Raw genomic sequence first — 21,851 nt, 5'->3', positions numbered from 1 at the left:
TGCTCACATCCACCGACGTCGGTTCCTTTCTTTCCTCTGCCTCCAGGTGCAGATCCTGAGCTACTCCTCATTTCAAGACTCTTTCTTCTGAACATTCTTCAAAATATCCAGTGTGCAAGGGAAATGTCACCTCCCAAGACTCCAGAGTTGAATCTTTATAGGGATTGTTGCAAACAAAATGTCTGTAACAGACCCCGTCAAATTGCTGAGGTGTGTGGGGTAGAAACATGACTCCAAGGGCTGCAGTTACTCTCCCTTGATGAATCCCAAGGCTACAGGGCACCGCAAAGTGATTGTTCATATTGGCCAATACTGAAAGACTTCACACTGTGTCCAGTTAAAGTCGAAAGGAAGGTCCTATTCCTGCTCCTGAAGTCGTTCCTGTGGCCAGTCAGTTTTGGGTAAGTTGAAGAAAAAGCATAAAAAGTCCAAGCAGGGATAGGTCCATTCCCACCACTCTTGAACTCAAAACAAAAACCTCAAGGGTGCCACCCGGTCTCCCTCCCAAAGCCATTCCCCTTCATGTTGATTCCCACACTAGACACGGGGCACCTTGAATTTCCTTGTTTATCAGTGACACAGCAGCTTGTCACAGTTTTTCCAAGAAGCCATGCTGCAGCTCTTTGGCACTTTACCAGCTCCCTGTGCTGCTCTTTTCTCCAAGGAACCGCAAACGGCCTCCTCCTGTGACTCTGCTGTTGGGTCTGACTTTGCTGCCAGCTGGACCCACTATGATCCTGGCACCAAGACCAACGCAAGACGCTGAAGCACAGCGACGACCTGCAATCTGTTATGCTCTTTGATGCCACTTCAACCGAGGCTGCTGCCTGATTCCCTTGCCCGTAGTCGTCGGGTGACTTGTCAGATTCCGGTACTCGGCCCCTGACTCAAGAAGGGCTCTAACCCTTCACACTTTATTTAGCACTGACCCTGGCCATGAGATACTCAACCTCCAGTAACCTATTATTGTGGTGAAGACTTGCATCTTCAGCCTGGGTGAACAAATACTGAGCCCCTGCTTCCATTCAGTGAAAGCTCACAGGCCCTCTTCTCTGGGCTTGTGGCATCATATTGGGCAGGGAGATTGTAGTGTCAGGGTCTCTTGGGCATGAGCATCTGTCCTCCACAGTAGGGCAGAGTCTTGCACCCGTGGCTGTGCAGTTTTCTTTTCCATGTTTGAGATTGAGCAGCAACAGCTGACTACCTTCAGTCTCCCTCCTGCAGGTGTAGAGGTTATCTTGGCAGCCAGGTGTCCCGCAGCCAGTTCAGTAGGCACGACCCCATTGGGACTAGGTTGTCATTTGGTTCTGTACTTGGCTTGTTAACCCCCTTCAATACTGGCTATCCAAAGTATTCCTTTTTGTGATTTCCCTAGCAATACAAAGATTTGCTTTGGGTCAACAAAAGGTTACCTGTCAGCTCTTTTGGCCTTTTTGCAGTTGCTGGATCAGCCCTCTTTTATTAAATCACCCATTGTGATGTGTTTTTTGTATTTGTTTCCACACTTTGCTTTATCATGCCTCAGTGGGACCTTAACTTGGTCCTCACCTTGCTGATGTGTACTCTTTTTGAACAACTGCACAGCTGCTCACTGCGGCTTCTCACCGTCAAGACAGTGTTCTTCCTAACATCGGTGTGGCAGGTGAGTGAGCTGCAAGCCCTCTCCACCAACCCATCATACACTTTCTTCGGGCACAAGCTGAACCTGAGAATGCAAGCTTTTATCTTCCAAAAGTGGTGACTCTTGTTCACGTCTGGCAAAACGCCACCCTACTGGCATTTTATTCTCCCCACCTCATGCCTCTGAGGAGGAAAGACTCCTTTGGCTGGATCCTAAATAGACTCTTAGCTTTTACATCAACCATACCAGGGAACATTGTGTACACATTCAGCTCTTTGTGAGATTTGCTGGAACAAAGAAGGGTAAGACAGTGCAGAAGACCATATCGGTGAATCGTGCTCTGCATTAAAATATGCTACTCGTTTACTAAGAAACATCCCTGAGAAGGTATGTGGGGCCATTTCACCAGAGTCAAGGGTGCTACCACTGCGTTGGCATGCAGAGTGCTTGTTTGTTAAAGTATGGAGTGATGCCCACTGCAGGAAGTTGGCTCTGTGTATATACTATCTCCAAGTGAGAGATGGTGTGCACAGAGTCCAAGGGTTCCCCTTGGAGATTGATAGTGGCAAAATTAGATATTACTAATGCTCTATTTTGTGGTAGTGTGGTCGAGCAGTAGGCTTATCAGAGGGTAGTATTAATAATTTGCTGTACACCCACAGGCAATAAATGAGGAACACACATTCAAAGACAACTCCAAGCCAATAGTTTTTAAATAGAAAAATATATTTTCTTAATTTATTTTAGAACCACAAAATTCAAGATTTGAGGTAAGTACATAATTTGCAAGGTACTTCACACAGGTAAGTGTAGAACTTTGATTTAAAACAATAGTATACACAGTTTTGGTTAAAATGGCACTAAGCTATTTTAAGTGGGCACTGCAACAAAAAAACAACAGTTCCTGGGGGAGGTAAATTTGGTTAGGTTTCTCAGGTATGTAAAGCACTTACACAGCCAGTCGCTTGGGCATAAGCAGCCCATCGTTGGGGGTTCAAGGCAACCCCAAAGCCACAGCACCAGCAACACAGGGCCAGTCAGGTGCAGAGGTCAAAGGAGGGCCCAAAACACATAGGTGCCTTTGAAGAACAGGGGTGCTCCGGTCCTAGTCTGCTTACAGGTAAGTACCTATGTGCTCGGGTGGCAGACCAGGGGGGTTTTGGGTTTTGTAGAGCACTGGGGGGAGGGGGGGGGGACAAGCCCACAAAACACACCCTCAGCGGCACAGGGGCGGCCGGATGCAGTAGGCAAAATAGGCATCAGGTTTGCTATTAAAAGCAATGGAGGGAACCGGGGGTCACTTAGGCGATGCAGACAGGGCACAGGGGGGCTTCTCGGGCCAGCCACCGACAGGGCTAGGATGAGGGCCACCTGAAGGTCACTCCTGCACTGATAGGTGGTTCCTCTCGGTCCTGGGGTCTGTGTTTGGTCCAGGCGTCGGTTCCTTTGTTACCAGGCAGTTGCGATCATGGGGAGCCTCTGGATCCTCTCCGCAGTCATCGCTGTAGGGGTGCAGGGAGGTCAACTCAGTGTGTCCACGTCATTGGAGTCACCTGGGAGTCCTCTCTGCGGTGTTGGATCTCCTGAACTTGAGTCAGGGGCGTCGGGTGCAGAGTGTGAAGTCGCACGCTTCCGGCGGGAAGGGAGAGTCTCAGTTGCTTCTTTGTTGCAAAGTTGTTGCAGGTTCTGAACAGTGCCGCTGTTCTCAGGAGTTTCTTGGTCCTTTAGATTCAGGGCAGTCCTCTGAGTCCTCAGAGGTCGCTGGTCCCCGTCGGATGCTTCGCTGTGCAGGTTCTTTGAGTCTTGTGACAGGCCGGTAGGACTGGGGCCAAGTCAGTTGGAGTCTCCATCGTCTCTGCAGGGCTTTCAGGTCAGCAGTCCTTCTTCTTTCTTCAGGTTGCAGGATTCTGATTTCCTGGGTTCAGGGTCGTCCCTAAATACTAAATTTAGGGGTGTTTTTAGGTCTGGGGGGCAATAGCCAATGGCTACTGTCCTTGAGGGTGGCTACACCCTCTTTGTGCCTCCTCCCTGAGGGGAGGGGAGCACATCCCTATTCCTATTGGGGGAATCCTCCAAACTCCAGATGGAGGATTTCTAAAGGCAGGGGTCACCTCAGTTCAGGGCACCTTAGGGGTTGTCCTGACTGGTAGGTGACTCCTCCTTGTTTTTCTAATTATCTCCTCTGACCTTGCCGCTAAAAGTGGGGGCTGTGGCCGGAAGGGGGGGGCGGGATCTCCACTCGCTGGGATGCCCAGGAAGGCTGTAACTAAAGGCATGAGCCTTTGAGGCTCATCGCCAGGTGTTAGTTGCTGCAGGGGGAGGTGAGGAGCACCTCCACCCAGTACAGGCTTTGTTCCTTGCCAAAGAGTGACAAAGGCACTCTCCCCATGTGGCCAGAAACTCGTCTGGTTGTGGCAGGCTGGCAGAAACTGGTCAGAATAGCACTAGGAGTCGGACTGGTATTCAGGGGGCATCTCTAAGATGCCCTCTGGGTGTATTTTACAATAAATCCCGCACTGGCATCAATGTGCATTTATTGTGCTGAGAAGTTTGATACCAAACTTCCCAGGTTTCAGTGTAGCCATTATGGAACTGTGAAGTTCGTAATTGACAGACTCCCAGACCATATACTCTTTATGGCTGCCCTGCACTTACAATGTCTAAGGTTTTGCTTAGACACTGTAGGGGCATAGTGCTCATGCAACTTAGGGCTGTAAGGCCTGCTAGAGGTGTGACTTACCTATGCCACAGGTAGTGGGGTGTGGGCATGGCACTATGAAGGGACTCATTTTCTCCCCACCAGCACACACAAGCTGTGAAGCAGTGTGCGTGTGCTGAGTGAGGGTTCCCCAGGGTGGCATAATACATGCTGCAGCCCTTAGAGACCTTCCCTGGCCACAGGGCCCTTGGTACCAGGGGTACCATTTACAAGGGACTTAACCGTGTGCCAGGGTTGTGCCAATTGTGGGAACAAAGGTACATTGTAGGGAAAGAACACTGGTGCTGGGGCATGGTTAGCAGGGTCCCAGCACACTTCCAATCATAACTTGTGTAGGAAGTTGGCTCTGTATGTGCTATTTCAAAGTAAGGAATAGCATGCACAGAGTCCAAGGGTTCCCCTTAGAGGTAAAATAGTGGTAAAAATAGATAATACTAATGCTCTATTTTGTGGTAGTGTGGTCGAGCAGTAGGCTTATCCAAGGAGTAGTGTTAAGCATTTGTTGTACATACACATAGACAATAAATGAGGTACACACACTCAGAGACAAATCCAGCCAATAGGTTTTTATATAGAAAAATATCTTTTCTTAGTTTATTTTAAGAACCACAGGTTCCAATTCTACATGTAATAGCTCATTCGAAAGGTATTGCAGGTAAGTACTTTAGGAACTTCAAATCATCAAAATTGCATGTATACTTTTCAAGTTATTGACAAATAGCTGTTTTAAAAGTGGACACTTAGTGCAATTTTCACAGTTCCTGGGGGAGGTAAGTTTTTGTTAGTTTTACCAGGTAAGTAGGGCACTTACAGGGTTCAGTTCTTGGTCCAAGGTAGCCCACCGTTGGGGGTTCAGAGCAACCCCAAAGTCACCACACCAGCAGCTCAGGGCCGGTCAGGTGCAGAGTTCCAAGTGGTGCCCAAAACACATAGGCTAGAATGGAGAGAAGGGGGTGCCCCGGTTCCGGTCTGCTTGCAGGTAAGTACCCGCGTCTTCGGAGGGCAGACCAGGGGGGTTTTGTAGGGCACCGGGGGGGACACAAGTCCACACAGAAATTTCACCCTCAGCAGCGCGGGGGCGGCCGGGTGCAGTGTCGAAACAAGCGTCGGGTTTGTAATGGAAGTCAATGGGAGATCTAGGGATCTCTTCAGCGCTGCAGGCAGGCAAGGGGGGGGTTCCTCGGGGAAACCTCCACTTGGGCAAGGGAGAGGGACTCCTGGGGGTCACTCCTCCAGTGAAAGTCCGGTCCTTCAGGTCCTGGGGGCTGCGGGTGCAGGGTCTCTCCCAGGTGTCGGGACTTTAGGTTCAAAGAGTCGCGGTCAGGGGAAGCCTCGGGATTCCCTCTGCAGGTGGCGCTGTGGGGGCTCAGGGGGGACAGGTTTTTGTACTCACAGTCTTAGAGTAGTCCTGGGGTCCCTCCTGAGGTGTTGGATCGCCACCAGCCGAGTCGGGGTCGCCGGGTGCAGTGTTGCAAGTCTCACGCCTTTTGCGGGGAGCTTGCAGGGTTCTTTAAAGCCGCTGGAAACAAAGTTGCAGCTTTTCTTGGAGCAGGTCCGCTGTCCTCGGGAGTTTCTTGTCTTTTCGAAGCAGGGGCAGTCCTCAGAGGATGTCGAGGTCGCTGGTCCCTTTGGAAGGCGTCGCTGGAGCAGGATCTTTGGAAGGCAGGAGACAGGCCGGTGAGTTTCTGGAGCCAAGGCAGTTGTCGTCTTCTGGTCTTCCGCCGCAGGGGTTTTCAGCTAGGCAGTCCTTCTTCTTGTAGTTGCAGGAATCTAATTTTCTAGGGTTCAGGGTAGCCCTTAAATACTAAATTTAAGGGCGTGTTTAGGTCTGGGGGGTTAGTAGCCAATGGCTACTAGCCCTGAGGGTGGGTACACCCTCTTTGTGCCTCCTCCCAAGGGGAGGGGGTCACAATCCTAACCCTATTGGGGGAATCCTCCATCTGCAAGATGGAGGATTTCTAAAAGTTAGAGTCACCTCAGCTCAGGACACCTTAGGGGCTGTCCTGACTGGCCAGTGACTCCTCCTTGTTTTTCTCATTATTTTCTCCGGCCTTGCCGCCAAAAGTGGGGCCTGGCCGGAGGGGGCGGGCAACTCCACTAGCTGGAGTGTCCTGCTGGGTTGGCACAAAGGAGGTGAGCCTTTGAGGCTCACCGCCAGGTGTGACAATTCCTGCCTGGGAGAGGTGTTAGCATCTCCACCCAGTGCAGGCTTTGTTACTGGCCTCAGAGTGACAAAGGCACTCTCCCCATGGGGCCAGCAACATGTCTCGGTTTGTGGCAGGCTGCTAAAACTAGTCAGCCTACACAGATAGTCGGTTAAGTTTCAGGGGGCACCTCTAAGGTGCCCTCTGTGGTGTATTTTACAATAAAATGTACACTGGCATCAGTGTGCATTTATTGTGCTGAGAAGTTTGATACCAAACTTCCCAGTTTTCAGTGTAGCCATTATGGTGCTGTGGGGTTCGTGTTTGACAAACTCCCAGACCATATACTCTTATGGCTACCCTGTACTTACAATGTCTAAGGTTTTGTTTAGACACTGTAGGGGTACCATGCTCATGCACTGGTACCCTCACCTATGGTATAGTGCACCCTGCCTTAGGGCTGTAAGGCCTGCTAGAGGGGTGTCTTACCTATACTGCATAGGCAGTGAGAGGCTGGCATGGCACCCTGAGGGGAGTGCCATGTCGACTTACTCGTTTTGTCCTCACTAGCACACACAAGCTGGCAAGCAGTGTGTCTGTGCAGAGTGAGAGGTCTCCAGGGTGGCATAAGACATGCTGCAGCCCTTAGAGACCTTCCTTGGCATCAGGGCCCTTGGTACTAGAAGTACCAGTTACAAGGGACTTATCTGGATGCCAGGGTCTGCCAATTGTGGATACAAAAGTACAGGTTAGGGAAAGAACACTGGTGCTGGGGCCTGGTTAGCAGGCCTCAGCACACTTTCAATTGTAAACATAGCATCAGCAAAGGCAAAAAGTCAGGGGGCAACCATGCCAAGGAGGCATTTCCTTACACAACCCCCCCCCAAACGAAAGAGGATGAGACTAACCTTTCCCAAGAGAGTCTTCATTTTCTAAGTGGAAGAACCTGGAAAGGCCATCTGCATTGGCATGGGCAGTCCCAGGTCTGTGTTCCACTATAAAGTCCATTCCCTGTAGGGAGATGGACCACCTCAACAGTTTAGGATTTTCACCTTTCATTTGCATCAGCCATTTGAGAGGTCTGTGGTCAGTTTGAACTAGGAAGTGAGTCCCAAAGAGGTATGGTCTCAGCTTCTTCAGGGACCAAACCACAGCAAAGGCCTCCCTCTCAATGGCACTCCAACGCTGCTCCCTGGGGAGTAACCTCCTGCTAATGAAAGCAACAGGTTGGTCAAGGCCATCATCATTGGTTTGGGACAAAACTGCCCCTATCCCATGTTCAGAGGCATCAGTCTGCACAATGAACTGCTTAGAATAATCTGGAGCTTTGAGAACTGGTGCTGAGCACATTGCCTGTTTCAGGGTGTCAAAGGCCTGTTGGCATTCCACAGTCCAGTTTACTTTCTTGGGCATTTTCTTGGAGGTGAGTTCAGTGAGGGCTGTCACAATGGATCCATATCCCTTCACAAACCTCCTGTAATACCCAGTCAAGCCAAGGAATGCCCTGACTTGAGTCTGGGTTTTTGGAGCTACCCAGTCCAGAATAGTCTGGATCTTGGGTTGGAGTGGCTGAACTTGGCCTCCACCTACAAGGTGTCCCAAGTAAACCACAGTTCCCTGCCCTATCTGGCATTTGGATGCCTTGATAGAGAGGCCTGCAGATTGCAGAGCCTTCAAAACCTTCCTCAGGTGGACCAGGTGATCCTGCCAGGTGGAGCTAAAGACAGCAATATCATCAAGATAAGCTGTGCTAAAGGACTCCAAGCCAGCAAGGACTTGATTCACCAACCTTTGGAAGGTGGCAGGGGCATTCTTTAAACCAAAGGGCATAACAGTAAACTGATAATGCCCATCAGGTGTGGAGAATGCTGTCTTTTCTTTTGCTCCAGGTGCCATTTTTATTTGCCAGTACCCTGCTGTCAAGTCAAAGGTACTTAGAAATTTGGCAGCACCTAATTTATCAATGAGCTCATCAGCTCTTGGAATTGGATGAGCATCTGTCTTGGTGACAGAATTGAGCCCTCTGTAGTCCACACAAAACCTCATCTCTTTCTTTCCATCTGTGGTGTGAGGTTTGGGGACTAAGACCACTGGGCTAGCCCAGGGGCTGTCAGAGCGCTCAATGACTCCCAATTCCAGCATCTTGTGGACTTCCACCTTGATGCTTTCCTTAACATGGTCAGACTGTCTAAAGATTTTGTTCTTGACAGGCATGCTGTCTCCTGTGTCCACATCATGGGTACACAGGTGTGTCTGACCAGGGGTTAAGGAGAAGAGTTCAGGAAACTGTTGTAGGACTCTCCTACAATCAGCTTGCTGTTGGCCAGAGAGGGTGTCTGAGTAGATCACTCCATCTACTGTACCATCTTTTGGGTCTGATGACAGAAGATCAGGGAGAGGTTCACTCTCTGCCTCCTGATCCTCATCTGTTACCATCAACAGATTGACATCAGCCCTGTCGTGGAAGAGCTTAAGGCGGTTTACATGGATCACCCTCTTGGGGCTCCTGCTTGTGCCCAGGTCCACCAAGTAGGTGACCTGACTCTTCCTCTCTAGTACTGGGTAAGGGCCACTCCATTTGTCCTGGAGTGCCCTGGGAGCCACAGGCTCCAGAACCCAGACTTTCTGCCCTGGTTGGAACTCAACCAGTGCAGCCTTTTGGTCATACCAAAACTTCTGGAGCTGTTGGCTGGCCTCAAGGTTTTTGGTTGCCTTTTCCATGTACTCTGCCATTCTAGAGCGAAGGCCAAGTACATAGTCCACTATGTCCTGTTTAGGCTCATGGAGAGGTCTCTCCCAGCCTTCTTTAACAAGGGCAAGTGGTCCCCTTACAGGATGACCAAACAGAAGTTCAAAGGGTGAGAACCCTACTCCCTTCTGTGGTACCTCCCTGTAAGCGAAAAGCAGACATGGCAGGAGGACATCCCATCTCCTTTTGAGTTTTTCTGGGAGCCCCATGATCATGCCTTTTAATGTCTTGTTGAATCTCTCAACCAAGCCATTAGTTTGTGGATGGTATGGTGTAGTGAATTTATAAGTCACTCCACACTCATTCCACATGTGCTTTAGGTATGCTGACATGAAGTTGGTACCTCTGTCAGACACCACCTCCTTAGGGAAACCCACTCTGGTAAAGATACCAATGAGGGCCTTGGCTACTGCAGGGGCAGTAGTCGACCTAAGGGGAATAGCTTCAGGATACCTGGTAGCATGATCCACTACTACCAGGATATACATATTTCCTGAGGCTGTGGGAGGTTCCAGTGGACCAACTATGTCCACACCCACTCTTTCAAAGGGCACCCCCACCACTGGAAGTGGAATGAGGGGGGCCTTTGGATGCCCACCTGTCTTACCACTGGCTTGACAGGTGGGGCAGGAGAGGCAAAACTCCTTAACCATGTTGGACATATTGGGCCAGTAGAAGTGGTTGACTAACCTCTCCCACGTCTTGGTTTGTCCCAAATGTCCAGCAAGGGGAATGTCATGGGCCAATGTTAGGATGAACTCTCTGAACAGCTGAGGCACTACCACTCTCCTAGTGGCACCAGGTTTGGGGTCTCTGGCCTCAGTGTACAGGAGCCCATCTTCCCAATAGACCCTATGTGTTCCATTTTTCTTGCCTTTGGACTCTTCAGCAGCTTGCTGCCTAAGGCCTTCAAGAGAGGGACAGGTTTCTTGTCCCTTACACAGCTCCTCCCTTGAGGGTCCCCCTGGGCCTAAGAGTTCAACCTGATAAGGTTCAAGCTCCAAAGGCTCAGTTCCCTCAGAGGGCAGAACTTCTTCCTGAGAAGAGAGGTTCTCTTTTTCTGACTGTGTTGCAGTTGGTTTCCCAACTGACTTTCCTTTTCTCTTGGTAGGCTGGGCCATTTTTCCAGACTCCAGCTCTACTTGTTCACCCTGTGCCTTGCATTGTGCTCTTGTTTTCACACACACCAGTTCAGGGATACCCAGCATTGCTGCATGGGTTTTTAGTTCTACCTCAGCCCATGCTGAGGACTCCAGGTCATTTCCAAGCAGACAGTCCACTGGGATATTTGAGGAGACCACCACCTGTTTCAGGCCATTGACCCCTCCCCATTCTAAAGTAACCATTGCCATGGGATGTACTTTTCTCTGATTGTCAGCGTTGGTGACTGTGTAAGTTTTTCCAGTCAGGTATTGGCCAGGGGAAACCAGTTTCTCTGTCACCATGGTGACACTGGCACCTGTATCCCTCAGGCCCTCTATTCTAGTCCCATTAATTAAGAGTTGCTGTCTGTATTTTTGCATGTTAGGCGGCCAGACAGCTAGTGTGGCTAAATCCACCCCACCCTCAGAAACTAGAGTAGCTTCAGTGTGGACCCTGATTTGCTCTGGGCACACTGTTGATCCCACTTGGAGACTAGCCATACCAGTGTTACCTGGATGGGAGTTTGGAGTGGAACCTTTCTTGGGACAGGCCTTGTCTCCAGTTTGGTGTCCATGCTGTTTACAGCTATGACACCAGGCCTTTTTGGGATCAAAGTTTTTACCCTTGTACCCATTGTTTTGTGAAGAGGCTCTGGGCCCACCCTCCTGTGCAGGTTTTTGGGGGCCTGTAGAAGACTCTTTACTATTTTTAGTTTTGGTTGTCTCATCACCCTTCTGCTGGGGAGTCTTTGTGACCCCTTTCTTTTGGTCACCCCCTGTTGAAGTCTTGGACACCCTTGTCTTGACCCAATGGTCCGCCTTCTTTCCCAATTCTTGGGGAGAAATTGGTCCTAGGTCTACCAGATGCTGATGCAGTTTATCATTGAAACAATTACTTAACAGGTGTTCTTTCACAAATAAATTGTACAGCCCATCATAATTACTTACACCACTGCCTTGAATCCAACCATCTAGTGTTTTCACTGAGTAGTCTACAAAGTCAACCCAGGTCTGGCTCGAGGATTTTTGAGCCCCCCTGAATCTAATCCTATACTCCTCAGTGGAGAATCCAAAGCCCTCAATCAGGGTACCCTTCATGAGGTCATAAGATTCTGCATCTTGTCCAGAGAGTGTGAGGAGTCTATCCCTACACTTTCCTGTGAACATTTCCCAAAGGAGAGCACCCCAGTGAGATCTGTTCACTTTTCTGGTTACACAAGCCCTCTCAAAAGCTGTGAACCATTTGGTGATGTCATCACCATCTTCATATTTAGTTACAATCCCTTTGGGGATTTTCAACATGTCAGGAGAATCTCTGACCCTATTTATGTTGCTGCCACCATTGATGGGTCCTAGGCCCATCTCTTGTCTTTCCCTCTCTATGGCTAGGATCTGTCTTTCCAAAGCCAATCTTTTGGCCATCCTGGCTAACTGGATGTCCTCTTCACTGGAGTTATCCTCAGTGATTTCAGAGTTGTTGGTCCCTCCTGTGAGGGAACCAGCATCTCTGACTATTATTTGTGGAGTCAGGGCTTGAGAAGCCCTGCTCTCCCTAAGTAGGACTGGAGGGGGGGAATTTCCCTCCAAGTCACTATCTTCATCCTCTGAGTTGCCATCCTCAGAGGGGTTGGCCTTTTCAAACTCTGCCAAAAGCTCCTGGAGCTGTACTTTGGTAGGTTTGGGGCCCATTGCTATTTTCTTTAGTTTACAGAGTGACCTTAGCTCTCTCATCTGTAGATGGAGGTAAGGTGTGGTGTCGAGTTCCACCACATTCACATCTGTGCTAGACATTATGCTTCTAAAAGTTGGAATACTTTTTAAGAAACTAAAACTGGTTCTAGAATCTAATTCAAACTTTTACAAACTTTTAAACTCTAAAAGAAATGCTAAACAGGGACTTAACACACAAGGCCCTAGCAGGACTTTTAAGAATTTAGAAAACTTTTCAAATTGCAAAAATCAATTTCTAATGACAATTTTGGAATTTGTCGTGTGATCAGGTATTGGCTGAGTAGTCCAGCAAATGCAAAGTCTTGTACCCCACCGCTGATCCACCAATGTAGGAAGTTGGCTCTGTATGTGCTATTTCAAAGTAAGGAATAGCATGCACAGAGTCCAAGGGTTCCCCTTAGAGGTAAAATAGTGGTAAAAATAGATAATACTAATGCTCTATTTTGTGGTAGTGTGGTCGAGCAGTAGGCTTATCCAAGGAGTAGTGTTAAGCATTTGTTGTACATACACATAGACAATAAATGAGGTACACACACTCAGAGACAAATCCAGCCAATAGGTTTTTATATAGAAAAATATCTTTTCTTAGTTTATTTTAAGAACCACAGGTTCCAATTCTACATGTAATAGCTCATTCGAAAGGTATTGCAGGTAAGTACTTTAGGAACTTCAAATCATCAAAATTGCATGTATACTTTTCAAGTTATTGACAAATAGCTGTTTTAAAAGTGGACACTTAGTGCAATTTTCACAGTTCCTGGGGGAGGTAAGTTTTTGTTAGTTTTACCAGGTAAGTAGGGCACTTACAGGGTTCAGTTCTTGGTCCAAGGTAGCCCACCGTTGGGGGTTCAGAGCAACCCCAAAGTCACCACACCAGCAGCTCAGGGCCGGTCAGGTGCAGAGTTCCAAGTGGTGCCCAAAACACATAGGCTAGAATGGAGAGAAGGGGGTGCCCCGGTTCCGGTCTGCTTGCAGGTAAGTACCCGCGTCTTCGGAGGGCAGACCAGGGGGGTTTTGTAGGGCACCGGGGGGGACACAAGTCCACACAGAAATTTCACCCTCAGCAGCGCGGGGGCGGCCGGGTGCAGTGTCGAAACAAGCGTTGGGTTTGTAATGGAAGTCAATGGGAGATCTAGGGATCTCTTCAGCGCTGCAGGCAGGCAAGGGGGGGGTTCCTCGGGGAAACCTCCACTTGGGCAAGGGAGAGGGACTCCTGGGGGTCACTCCTCCAGTGAAAGTCCGGTCCTTCAGGTCCTGGGGGCTGCGGGTGCAGGGTCTCTCCCAGGTGTCGGGACTTTAGGTTCAAAGAGTCGCGGTCAGGGGAAGCCTCGGGATTCCCTCTGCAGGTGGCGCTGTGGGGGCTCAGGGGGGACAGGTTTTTGTACTCACAGTCTTAGAGTAGTCCTGGGGTCCCTCCTGAGGTGTTGGATCGCCACCAGCCGAGTCGGGGTCGCCGGGTGCAGTGTTGCAAGTCTCACGCCTTTTGCGGGGAGCTTGCAGGGTTCTTTAAAGCCGCTGGAAACAAAGTTGCAGCTTTTCTTGGAGCAGGTCCGCTGTCCTCGGGAGTTTCTTGTCTTTTCGAAGCAGGGGCAGTCCTCAGAGGATGTCGAGGTCGCTGGTCCCTTTGGAAGGCGTCGCTGGAGCAGGATCTTTGGAAGGCAGGAGACAGGCCGGTGAGTTTCTGGAGCCAAGGCAGTTGTCGTCTTCTGGTCTTCCGCCGCAGGGGTTTTCAGCTAGGCAGTCCTTCTTCTTGTAGTTGCAGGAATCTAATTTTCTAGGGTTCAGGGTAGCCCTTAAATACTAAATTTAAGGGCGTGTTTAGGTCTGGGGGGTTAGTAGCCAATGGCTACTAGCCCTGAGGGTGGGTACACCCTCTTTGTGCCTCCTCCCAAGGGGAGGGGGTCACAATCCTAACCCTATTGGGGGAATCCTCCATCTGCAAGATGGAGGATTTCTAAAAGTTAGAGTCACCTCAGCTCAGGACACCTTAGGGGCTGTCCTGACTGGCCAGTGACTCCTCCTTGTTTTTCTCATTATTTTCTCCGGCCTTGCCGCCAAAAGTGGGGCCTGGCCGGAGGGGGCGGGCAACTCCACTAGCTGGAGTGTCCTGCTGGGTTGGCACAAAGGAGGTGAGCCTTTGAGGCTCACCGCCAGGTGTGACAATTCCTGCCTGGGAGAGGTGTTAGCATCTCCACCCAGTGCAGGCTTTGTTACTGGCCTCAGAGTGACAAAGGCACTCTCCCCATGGGGCCAGCAACATGTCTCGGTTTGTGGCAGGCTGCTAAAACTAGTCAGCCTACACAGATAGTCGGTTAAGTTTCAGGGGGCACCTCTAAGGTGCCCTCTGTGGTGTATTTTACAATAAAATGTACACTGGCATCAGTGTGCATTTATTGTGCTGAGAAGTTTGATACCAAACTTCCCAGTTTTCAGTGTAGCCATTATGGTGCTGTGGGGTTCGTGTTTGACAAACTCCCAGACCATATACTCTTATGGCTACCCTGTACTTACAATGTCTAAGGTTTTGTTTAGACACTGTAGGGGTACCATGCTCATGCACTGGTACCCTCACCTATGGTATAGTGCACCCTGCCTTAGGGCTGTAAGGCCTGCTAGAGGGGTGTCTTACCTATACTGCATAGGCAGTGAGAGGCTGGCATGGCACCCTGAGGGGAGTGCCATGTCGACTTACTCGTTTTGTCCTCACTAGCACACACAAGCTGGCAAGCAGTGTGTCTGTGCAGAGTGAGAGGTCTCCAGGGTGGCATAAGACATGCTGCAGCCCTTAGAGACCTTCCTTGGCATCAGGGCCCTTGGTACTAGAAGTACCAGTTACAAGGGACTTATCTGGATGCCAGGGTCTGCCAATTGTGGATACAAAAGTACAGGTTAGGGAAAGAACACTGGTGCTGGGGCCTGGTTAGCAGGCCTCAGCACACTTTCAATTGTAAACATAGCATCAGCAAAGGCAAAAAGTCAGGGGGCAACCATGCCAAGGAGGCATTTCCTTACAACTTGCATCAACAAAAGGCAAAAAGTCAGGGGGTAACCATGCCAAGTAAGGCATTTCCTTACACCCACATACCAGCCTGGCAAATATCCAGAAGCACTACTGTATGGTATGGCAGGTCTATTGGGATGGGCCTTTTGCTTGCTTGGTCCTGCAGGACATTTTTGGTTTAGCCATTTCACTGACCCACCACCTGGAAGGTACTGCTTTGGTATCTGTTTAAAAGGTGGGGTACTTTGTGTCTAGGGGTACCTAATAGAAGACCAAGTTACTTACCTTTTTATAACACTCTTTCTGGTGGATAATTTATCTAGCTGCAGATTCCTCACTGACTCGCCCACCTCATCATTCTGTGAACTGGACTCTTTCACCTAAACAATATCCCTAATTTAGAGATCTACACACTGGTCAATTTGCAGTTGGGCTCTGCTTCATGGGATGCTAACAGACAAAAAAGCAACTAAGCATCAGTGCATGCGAATGGCACCTAAATGTGGTTCCGCGCATCATTTCCAGAGCAGAATGACGCTGGTGCAGACCGGCACAGTACCACCTACCGACATGCAGTGCTGGTACTTTGAAAGTTTGTGGATCCTATCTGGTGACTGGGGGATATTCAAAAGGTGAGCACTGTGCAGTTAGTGTGAGAATCTACCAGAAAGAAGCTAAGTAACCAGTCTCATCCATCCAAGAAGAATCTTTTTAAGGCTCATGGAATCTGTGGCAAAAAGAGGATTAATTCGGAGGACCCTCCATCCTAACCGTTAAGATATTTGCTGCACTTTCTCAATTAAACCTCTCAAGGACACATAGGCAAGACTTTTATTCTGGCTTAAAAAATCCAAAACCAAAGAATCTTTAGATTCTCTACTTCATCCATATTCGTATGGTTGTTGAAGAATTTGAGCGGTTTGTTCCACATCTTTCTGTCTCCAGCTAAGAATCCACCAGCTTAGGAGATGAATATAGAACTGGGAGCACTAGTCAAGGATCCTTTCAAGCCTATTCATAAGGCAGCTTTTTAAATGCTGATATACGAGACTGATTCTTACAATAATACTGGCAAGATGCTTCAGCAAAATACAAGCATTTTCTATAAAGCTCCCTTAGCTAAACTTTGGTAACAGTCTGTGTTTGTGGATCTTTGACTTCTAACCAAAGTGCCAACTGTGTTTCTTCTAAATGAGATTTGCTTGCCAGCATTTTTTCCACAACCATCCACAGCTCCAGAAAGATCACTTCATTCTTTGGACCTCAAACAATGTCTAAAATGATGCACCAATAGAACACAATACTTTGCAAAATGATTCATCTGTTTCATATGGAAATTAAATTTTAACATATGGTTGCCTTCATCAGAACAGACTATAATAAGTTTGTTACATCATGTAACTTTTTCTGCTGTGCCAAAGCTGTGCGTCCTCTTAGAGAGCTAGAGTAAAAGGTCGGATGACAAGAGGCGTGGCTGCCACAACTGCACTCTTTGCCTCTAATGGACGTATGCAAAGTGGCAACTTAGTCTGTGACTCTCACCTTCGCCAAGCATTACTGTCTGAGTAGGACAGACAGAGCTGCACAATGTTTTCCATTAAGCAAGTCTCATTTCCAACTATATTCTATACAAGCGTGCTGCCTTGGTAATCATAATTCAAGCATGTGTATCTGTGAAAGGTCCAGTGCTGAAGAAGAAAAAGCTGCTTCCCTGTATCTACAGTTCTTCATTCCTAGAATCTTCCACTTGCTCTCACCCTCTTTCCCATTCATGAAGCTACCGTGAACTTTGATGCGAGCTTTTAAAACTCTTGAGAAATGGAGCATTCTAATGAGCGCTGCAACCCTTGGCCCCTGCAAATCAGTGACCAGTTATGTGATATAAAATGAGGTGAATGAGGTCTATGATTGCTGTTCCATTTGTTTTCAACATACAATTCTGCATTTAGATATTGCTATGTTAGCATTGACTATAAGTCAAGCATGTGAATCCATGGAAGATTCCAGTGCTGAAGAACCGTAGTTACAGGTGAGTAACTTTTACTTGTTCACAGAGTCACAATCTTTCACTGCTTTCATTAAGAGTCCTTTCCTTCCATATATATATATGTATTCCACAATCTACTATTCCCTTTAATTTGGACATTGTGCCTTCTTTTGATTGTAGAATGGAAATCAGCAGCTTGAAATCAGCGTATATTGACCATAAAACCTGTTTTAATATTGAAAACCTTACCCTTTCACAGTTTATACACAACAGCATCTTAAGATAATCGAGCAGTACTGCCAAGCTTTTTGCAGTGTCTGTAACGGGTAATGGTCTTAGACTGTCATCCTTTTCCCCTTTCCTAAACCACATATATGTCTCTGGATTAGGTCACATGCCTTTGATGATACCATATGACAATCGTTGTATTTGTTTCTTTGCAGAGACCTGCATTTTGTAAAGATGACATCTTTCCATTTCCGATGGATGTAGGGACCTTCTACCGTGAGTTCCAGAACCCCCCGCAGCTGAGCAGCCTCTCTGTTGACATTGGAGCTCAATCCATGGCTGAGGACCTGGTACGAGCAGTCACAACAGACAGTACAAAGCAGGTTCTCTCCCTCTGTGCAGATGCACAAATGCCGGTACATGCCCCTAATATGCATGTATCCCACTAACCTTTTATTGAGCTTTCATGATGGTTAAGTCCTACGAGGGCCTATTCCTGGGTGAGGGAGGAAGGGTAAAGCTAGACTGCTGGGAAAGCGGATGTAGAGGATTGATTTCAGGGGAAGGCGAGTGAGAGGAGGAGTGAGGATTGACCGCAGGTCAATCTGAAATACAGCAAAGGTGAGGACTGACTGTATGGGGAGGTAAGATAGTGAAGTGTTGAGGACTGACTGAAGCTATTATATGGAAGAGAACACTGGCTGTGTGGAAAGGCTGTAATAGATAGGAGAAGAGTGGCTGATGGAGAAGATATAGATCAGGAGAGGAGTGAAAACTAACTTTGGAGGAAAAGAGCACAGTCCGTAATGGGCCATGGTCCGACTGTAGGTGCAGTTGTGAAATATAAGAGATGAGGATTGCAGCATCAGCTGTTTTAGACTAGAGGGGGGGGGGGAGTTGGCTGCATGGCCATTTGGAATAAAGGAGATTAGAGGACTGATCTTGCGGTTTCTGGACAGTAGAGTGTTGAAGACTGCAGGGCACGCAGAGATGTGGAAGTAAAGGTTAGCTGAAATGAAGCTAGGGTGAAGCGGAGGGTTGAGAATTGGGCGTGGCTAAGCTAAACAAATTGTGAGGTTAGAATCCGGGGGAGATGAGAAAATTGATGTATCTACTGACTACAAGCATTCTGGTGTATAGAAGGCGTATTGGGTGTGTGGGAGATCTTGCATAAAGGCGATGGGAAGACTGACTGCAGAAGGAGATGTGGAACTAACGGATGCTTCAGGATAGCATAGAAGAGTTGAGATGAATGATTGCATGGCGTCTGGAAAAGAGGAGATTTTGCAGTGTGAACATGTCATAGATTTACGTGCTGTGTTTAATTTTGCAATGAGGTGGTTGGGTTTGGAATGGTATTTCAAAACCCTTCTGCTTTGGTCCTCAACTGTAGAAGGAATCTGATTCACTGTGACGTTGACTGGAAGCCCACAATTCCCCAAACCTGACTTGCGTTTCAGATTCTTTGTTCAAGCAGTGGGTTCAGAGGTATTTTGAAAAGGGATAAACAACATTGACGAGCAATAATAAGGTGTTCGAGCTGCCGGACACAGCATGGGGGTAAGGGGGACAGTTTTTCTGATGTGGTCTTTGATCACGTGGGAAAATGTGTAAAGGAAACATTGCCTTTGATGGCATGTGTGGCTCACATGGTCTGCATACTCCTGCCATCTAGTGTTGGGTCCGTATGTGTGCAAGTTGTTTTTCTTTGAAGTCTCTCCAGGCAAAGTGACTCCTCCTCTCTGTGATAATGCGCATGGCAATCAACTTTGTTGGATTTTCTTTCTGCAGTCGGGTTCGGACGGGTTCTTCGGTGCTCCAGCTCGAGACCATTTTCGGGCTGCCTTCAGTTCACTGTTTTATTTAAAGAATGTTTTATTGGGATTTTACACAATAGGAACATTAATATAAATGAAAAGAAACAACACATTGTATGGTGCCATTAAATCAAGTGGGAAGACTAGTTTAGGGTACAGCATGAGTAGTCGGTCCACAGTTACAAAAGTGGAGGGTAGAGATAAGTGTGTGTTTGTTTGCAGTGGTGAGGTTAATCAGTGTATGTATTGTGAGGGAGCAGATTTTGATGTTTTGGTGAATGAATAAGGTACCTCAGTTGTAGATGAATGAGACAGAGTAAAAGAGCCGGGACAAGAGAAGAAGACGGTGATAGGGGGTGAAAAGTATGGAGTAAATGGGGAAGAGGGGTGGATAGGGAGAGTAGGGAGTCATGGAGAGGAGGGGGGGATGCGAGAATGAATGAGTTAATGCATGAATGATCGAGTGGTCAGGCGATCGTGGTTACATAGACGAGTGAGACATAAAGTTCTCTAGTTTGCACCAGAGTTTACCATTTTTCATTGGTGTTGTCTTCAAGTATAGGTTTAGTGATCTACAGGCAGTTCTGTTTAATTGGACCCATTCCCACCATGTGTGGGGATGATAGTTTGGATAAGTCTTTCCATTCATTGAGGATAACTTTCAGGCCAGTTGTGACTATAATGTCCCATAGGATTCAGTCCTCTTTGTTTAATGTTTGTTTAATGACAGTGTGGGAGATGTCCAGTTTAATTGAGGCTAAAGTAGGAGTCCATTTTGGATGAAGTATTTGTGATATGGCATTACTGATGTCCCCCCAGAACTTTTTGGTGGAGGAGCACGCCATTAGCATGTGTTTAAGTCTCCTGTTTCCTTCTCAAAGATCCAGCAAGTGTCGGAGGACAGAGGCCTAGTTTATAAAGTTTGGCCCCAGTCCAGTGGGCCATATTGTCAATCCAGTATCTGCTTTGTGCTAGTGATGGAGTTATGTTGGAAATGAGGCTACTCAAGGTAGATGGCCAGTCTGGTGAGACCTTTGGAGTGTTGTTGAAGTCCGATAGTAAAGTTTCCCACTTGTCTTGTGTTGGTTTATTTAGTGAGGTTTTTGTGGGGGATAGGAGGGAGTACAGTTTGGAAGCTAGGTGACCACCTTCGGTAAATTTGTCTAATGTGTTGTGTAGGTCGGGGGTTTGGAGGTTTAGGTTTGGCTACAAGTGATTTTATTTTGGTAAAGCTCTAGGTAATTCCAATCAAATTTGTCTTTATTTGAGAGAACGGTATGGGTTCTAAGGGGGTGCTGACACTTTCACTGGGAGAATATATTTTTCTGCCTATTTCTCTCATATATATATATATATATATATATATATATATATATATATATATATATATATGTGTGTGTGTAAGGAAATGCCTCCTTGGCATGGTTACCCCATGCTATGTTTTGAATTGAAAGTGTGCAGAGGCCTGCTAACCAGGCCCCAGCACCAGTGTTCTTTCCCTAACCTGTACTTTTGTTTTCACAATTGGCACACCCTGGCATCCAGGTAAGTCCCTTGTAACTGGTACCCCTGGTACCAAGGGCCCTGATGCCAGGGAAGGTCTCTAAGGGCTGCAGCATATCTTATGCCACCCTGGGGATCCCTCACTCAGCACAGACACACTGCTTGCCAGCTTGTGTGTGCTGGTGAGGACCAAACGAGTAAGTCGACATGGCACTCCCCTCAGGGTGCCATGCCAACCTCGCACTGCCTATGCAGTATAGGTAAGACACCCCTCTAGCAGGCCTTACAGCCCTAAGGCAGGGTGCACTATACCATAGGTGAGGGCACCAGTGCATGAGCACTGTGCCCCTACAGTGTCTAAGCAAAACCTTAGACATTGTAAGTGCAGGGTAGCCATAAGAGTATATGGTCTGGGAGTCTGTCAAACACGAACTCCACAGCACCATAATGGCTACACTGAAAACTGGGAAGTTTGGTATCAAACTTCACAGCACAATAAATGCACACTGATGCCAGTGTACATTTTATTGTGAAATACACCCCAGAGGGCACCTTAGAGGTGCCCCTGAAACCTTAACCAACTACCTGTGTAGGCTGACTGGTTTTAGCAGCCTGCCACACTCGAGACATGTTGCTGGCCACATGGGGAGAGTGCCTTTGTCACTCTGTGGCTAGTAACAAAGCCTGCACTGGGTAGAGATGCTATCACCTCCCCCTTGCAGGAGCTGTAACACCTGGCGGTGAGCCTCAAAGGCTCACCCCCTTTGTTCCAGCACCACAGGGCAGTCCAGCTAGTGGAGTTGCCCGCCCACTCGGGCCACGGCCCCACTTTTGGCGGCAAGGCCGGAGGAGATTATGAGAAAAACAAGGAGGAGTCACTGGCCAGTCAGGACAGCCCCTAAGGCAGAGGTCTTCAAACATTTGGATGCCGGGACCCCCTTGTCAAAGTTTTCAGGTGTGAGGAACCCTTCCTGTCAAAAGTTTTTCTAGAACTTGATACTCCTCATCAGCGACAAGTATAAACGCCCCCAATATCCATGGCAAATCATTTTTATGGTAAGGGAATATTAGTAGACAGTATTTAGCAAATCAAAGGTTTGTGGGTGACTGTGGTTTGGAGTCAGAGACTTACTACACAGTTCAAACAAAAAATCTACCAAAAGAAGTGCCCAAAAATATGCAATGAGACACCTGCATTGGCTCCCAGTC

The 21,851-nt window shown here is 48.0% G+C and overlaps 1 protein-coding gene across 7 annotated transcripts in view; it reads left to right on the top strand.

Annotated features, from left to right (window-relative positions):
* Window positions 1–21,851, top strand: part of ATG13 (autophagy related 13) — a 401,206-nt gene that overhangs the window by 343,640 nt on the left and 35,715 nt on the right. For 4 of the 7 annotated variants that reach the window (XM_069221705.1, XM_069221703.1, XM_069221702.1 and 1 more), the window contains one exon: window positions 17,538–17,738. In XM_069221705.1, the coding sequence (XP_069077806.1) occupies window positions 17,538–17,738 (201 nt within the window). The remainder of the gene's footprint in view (window positions 1–17,537; window positions 17,739–21,851) is intronic. The other 3 variants (XM_069221706.1, XM_069221704.1, XM_069221701.1) reach the window with 1 other exon arrangement.

The sequence above is a fragment of the Pleurodeles waltl genome, chromosome 3_1, assembly GCF_031143425.1.
Source record: "Pleurodeles waltl isolate 20211129_DDA chromosome 3_1, aPleWal1.hap1.20221129, whole genome shotgun sequence".
NCBI lineage: Eukaryota > Metazoa > Chordata > Amphibia > Caudata > Salamandridae > Pleurodeles > Pleurodeles waltl.
This window is presented reverse-complemented; position numbering and strand designations above follow the sequence as displayed.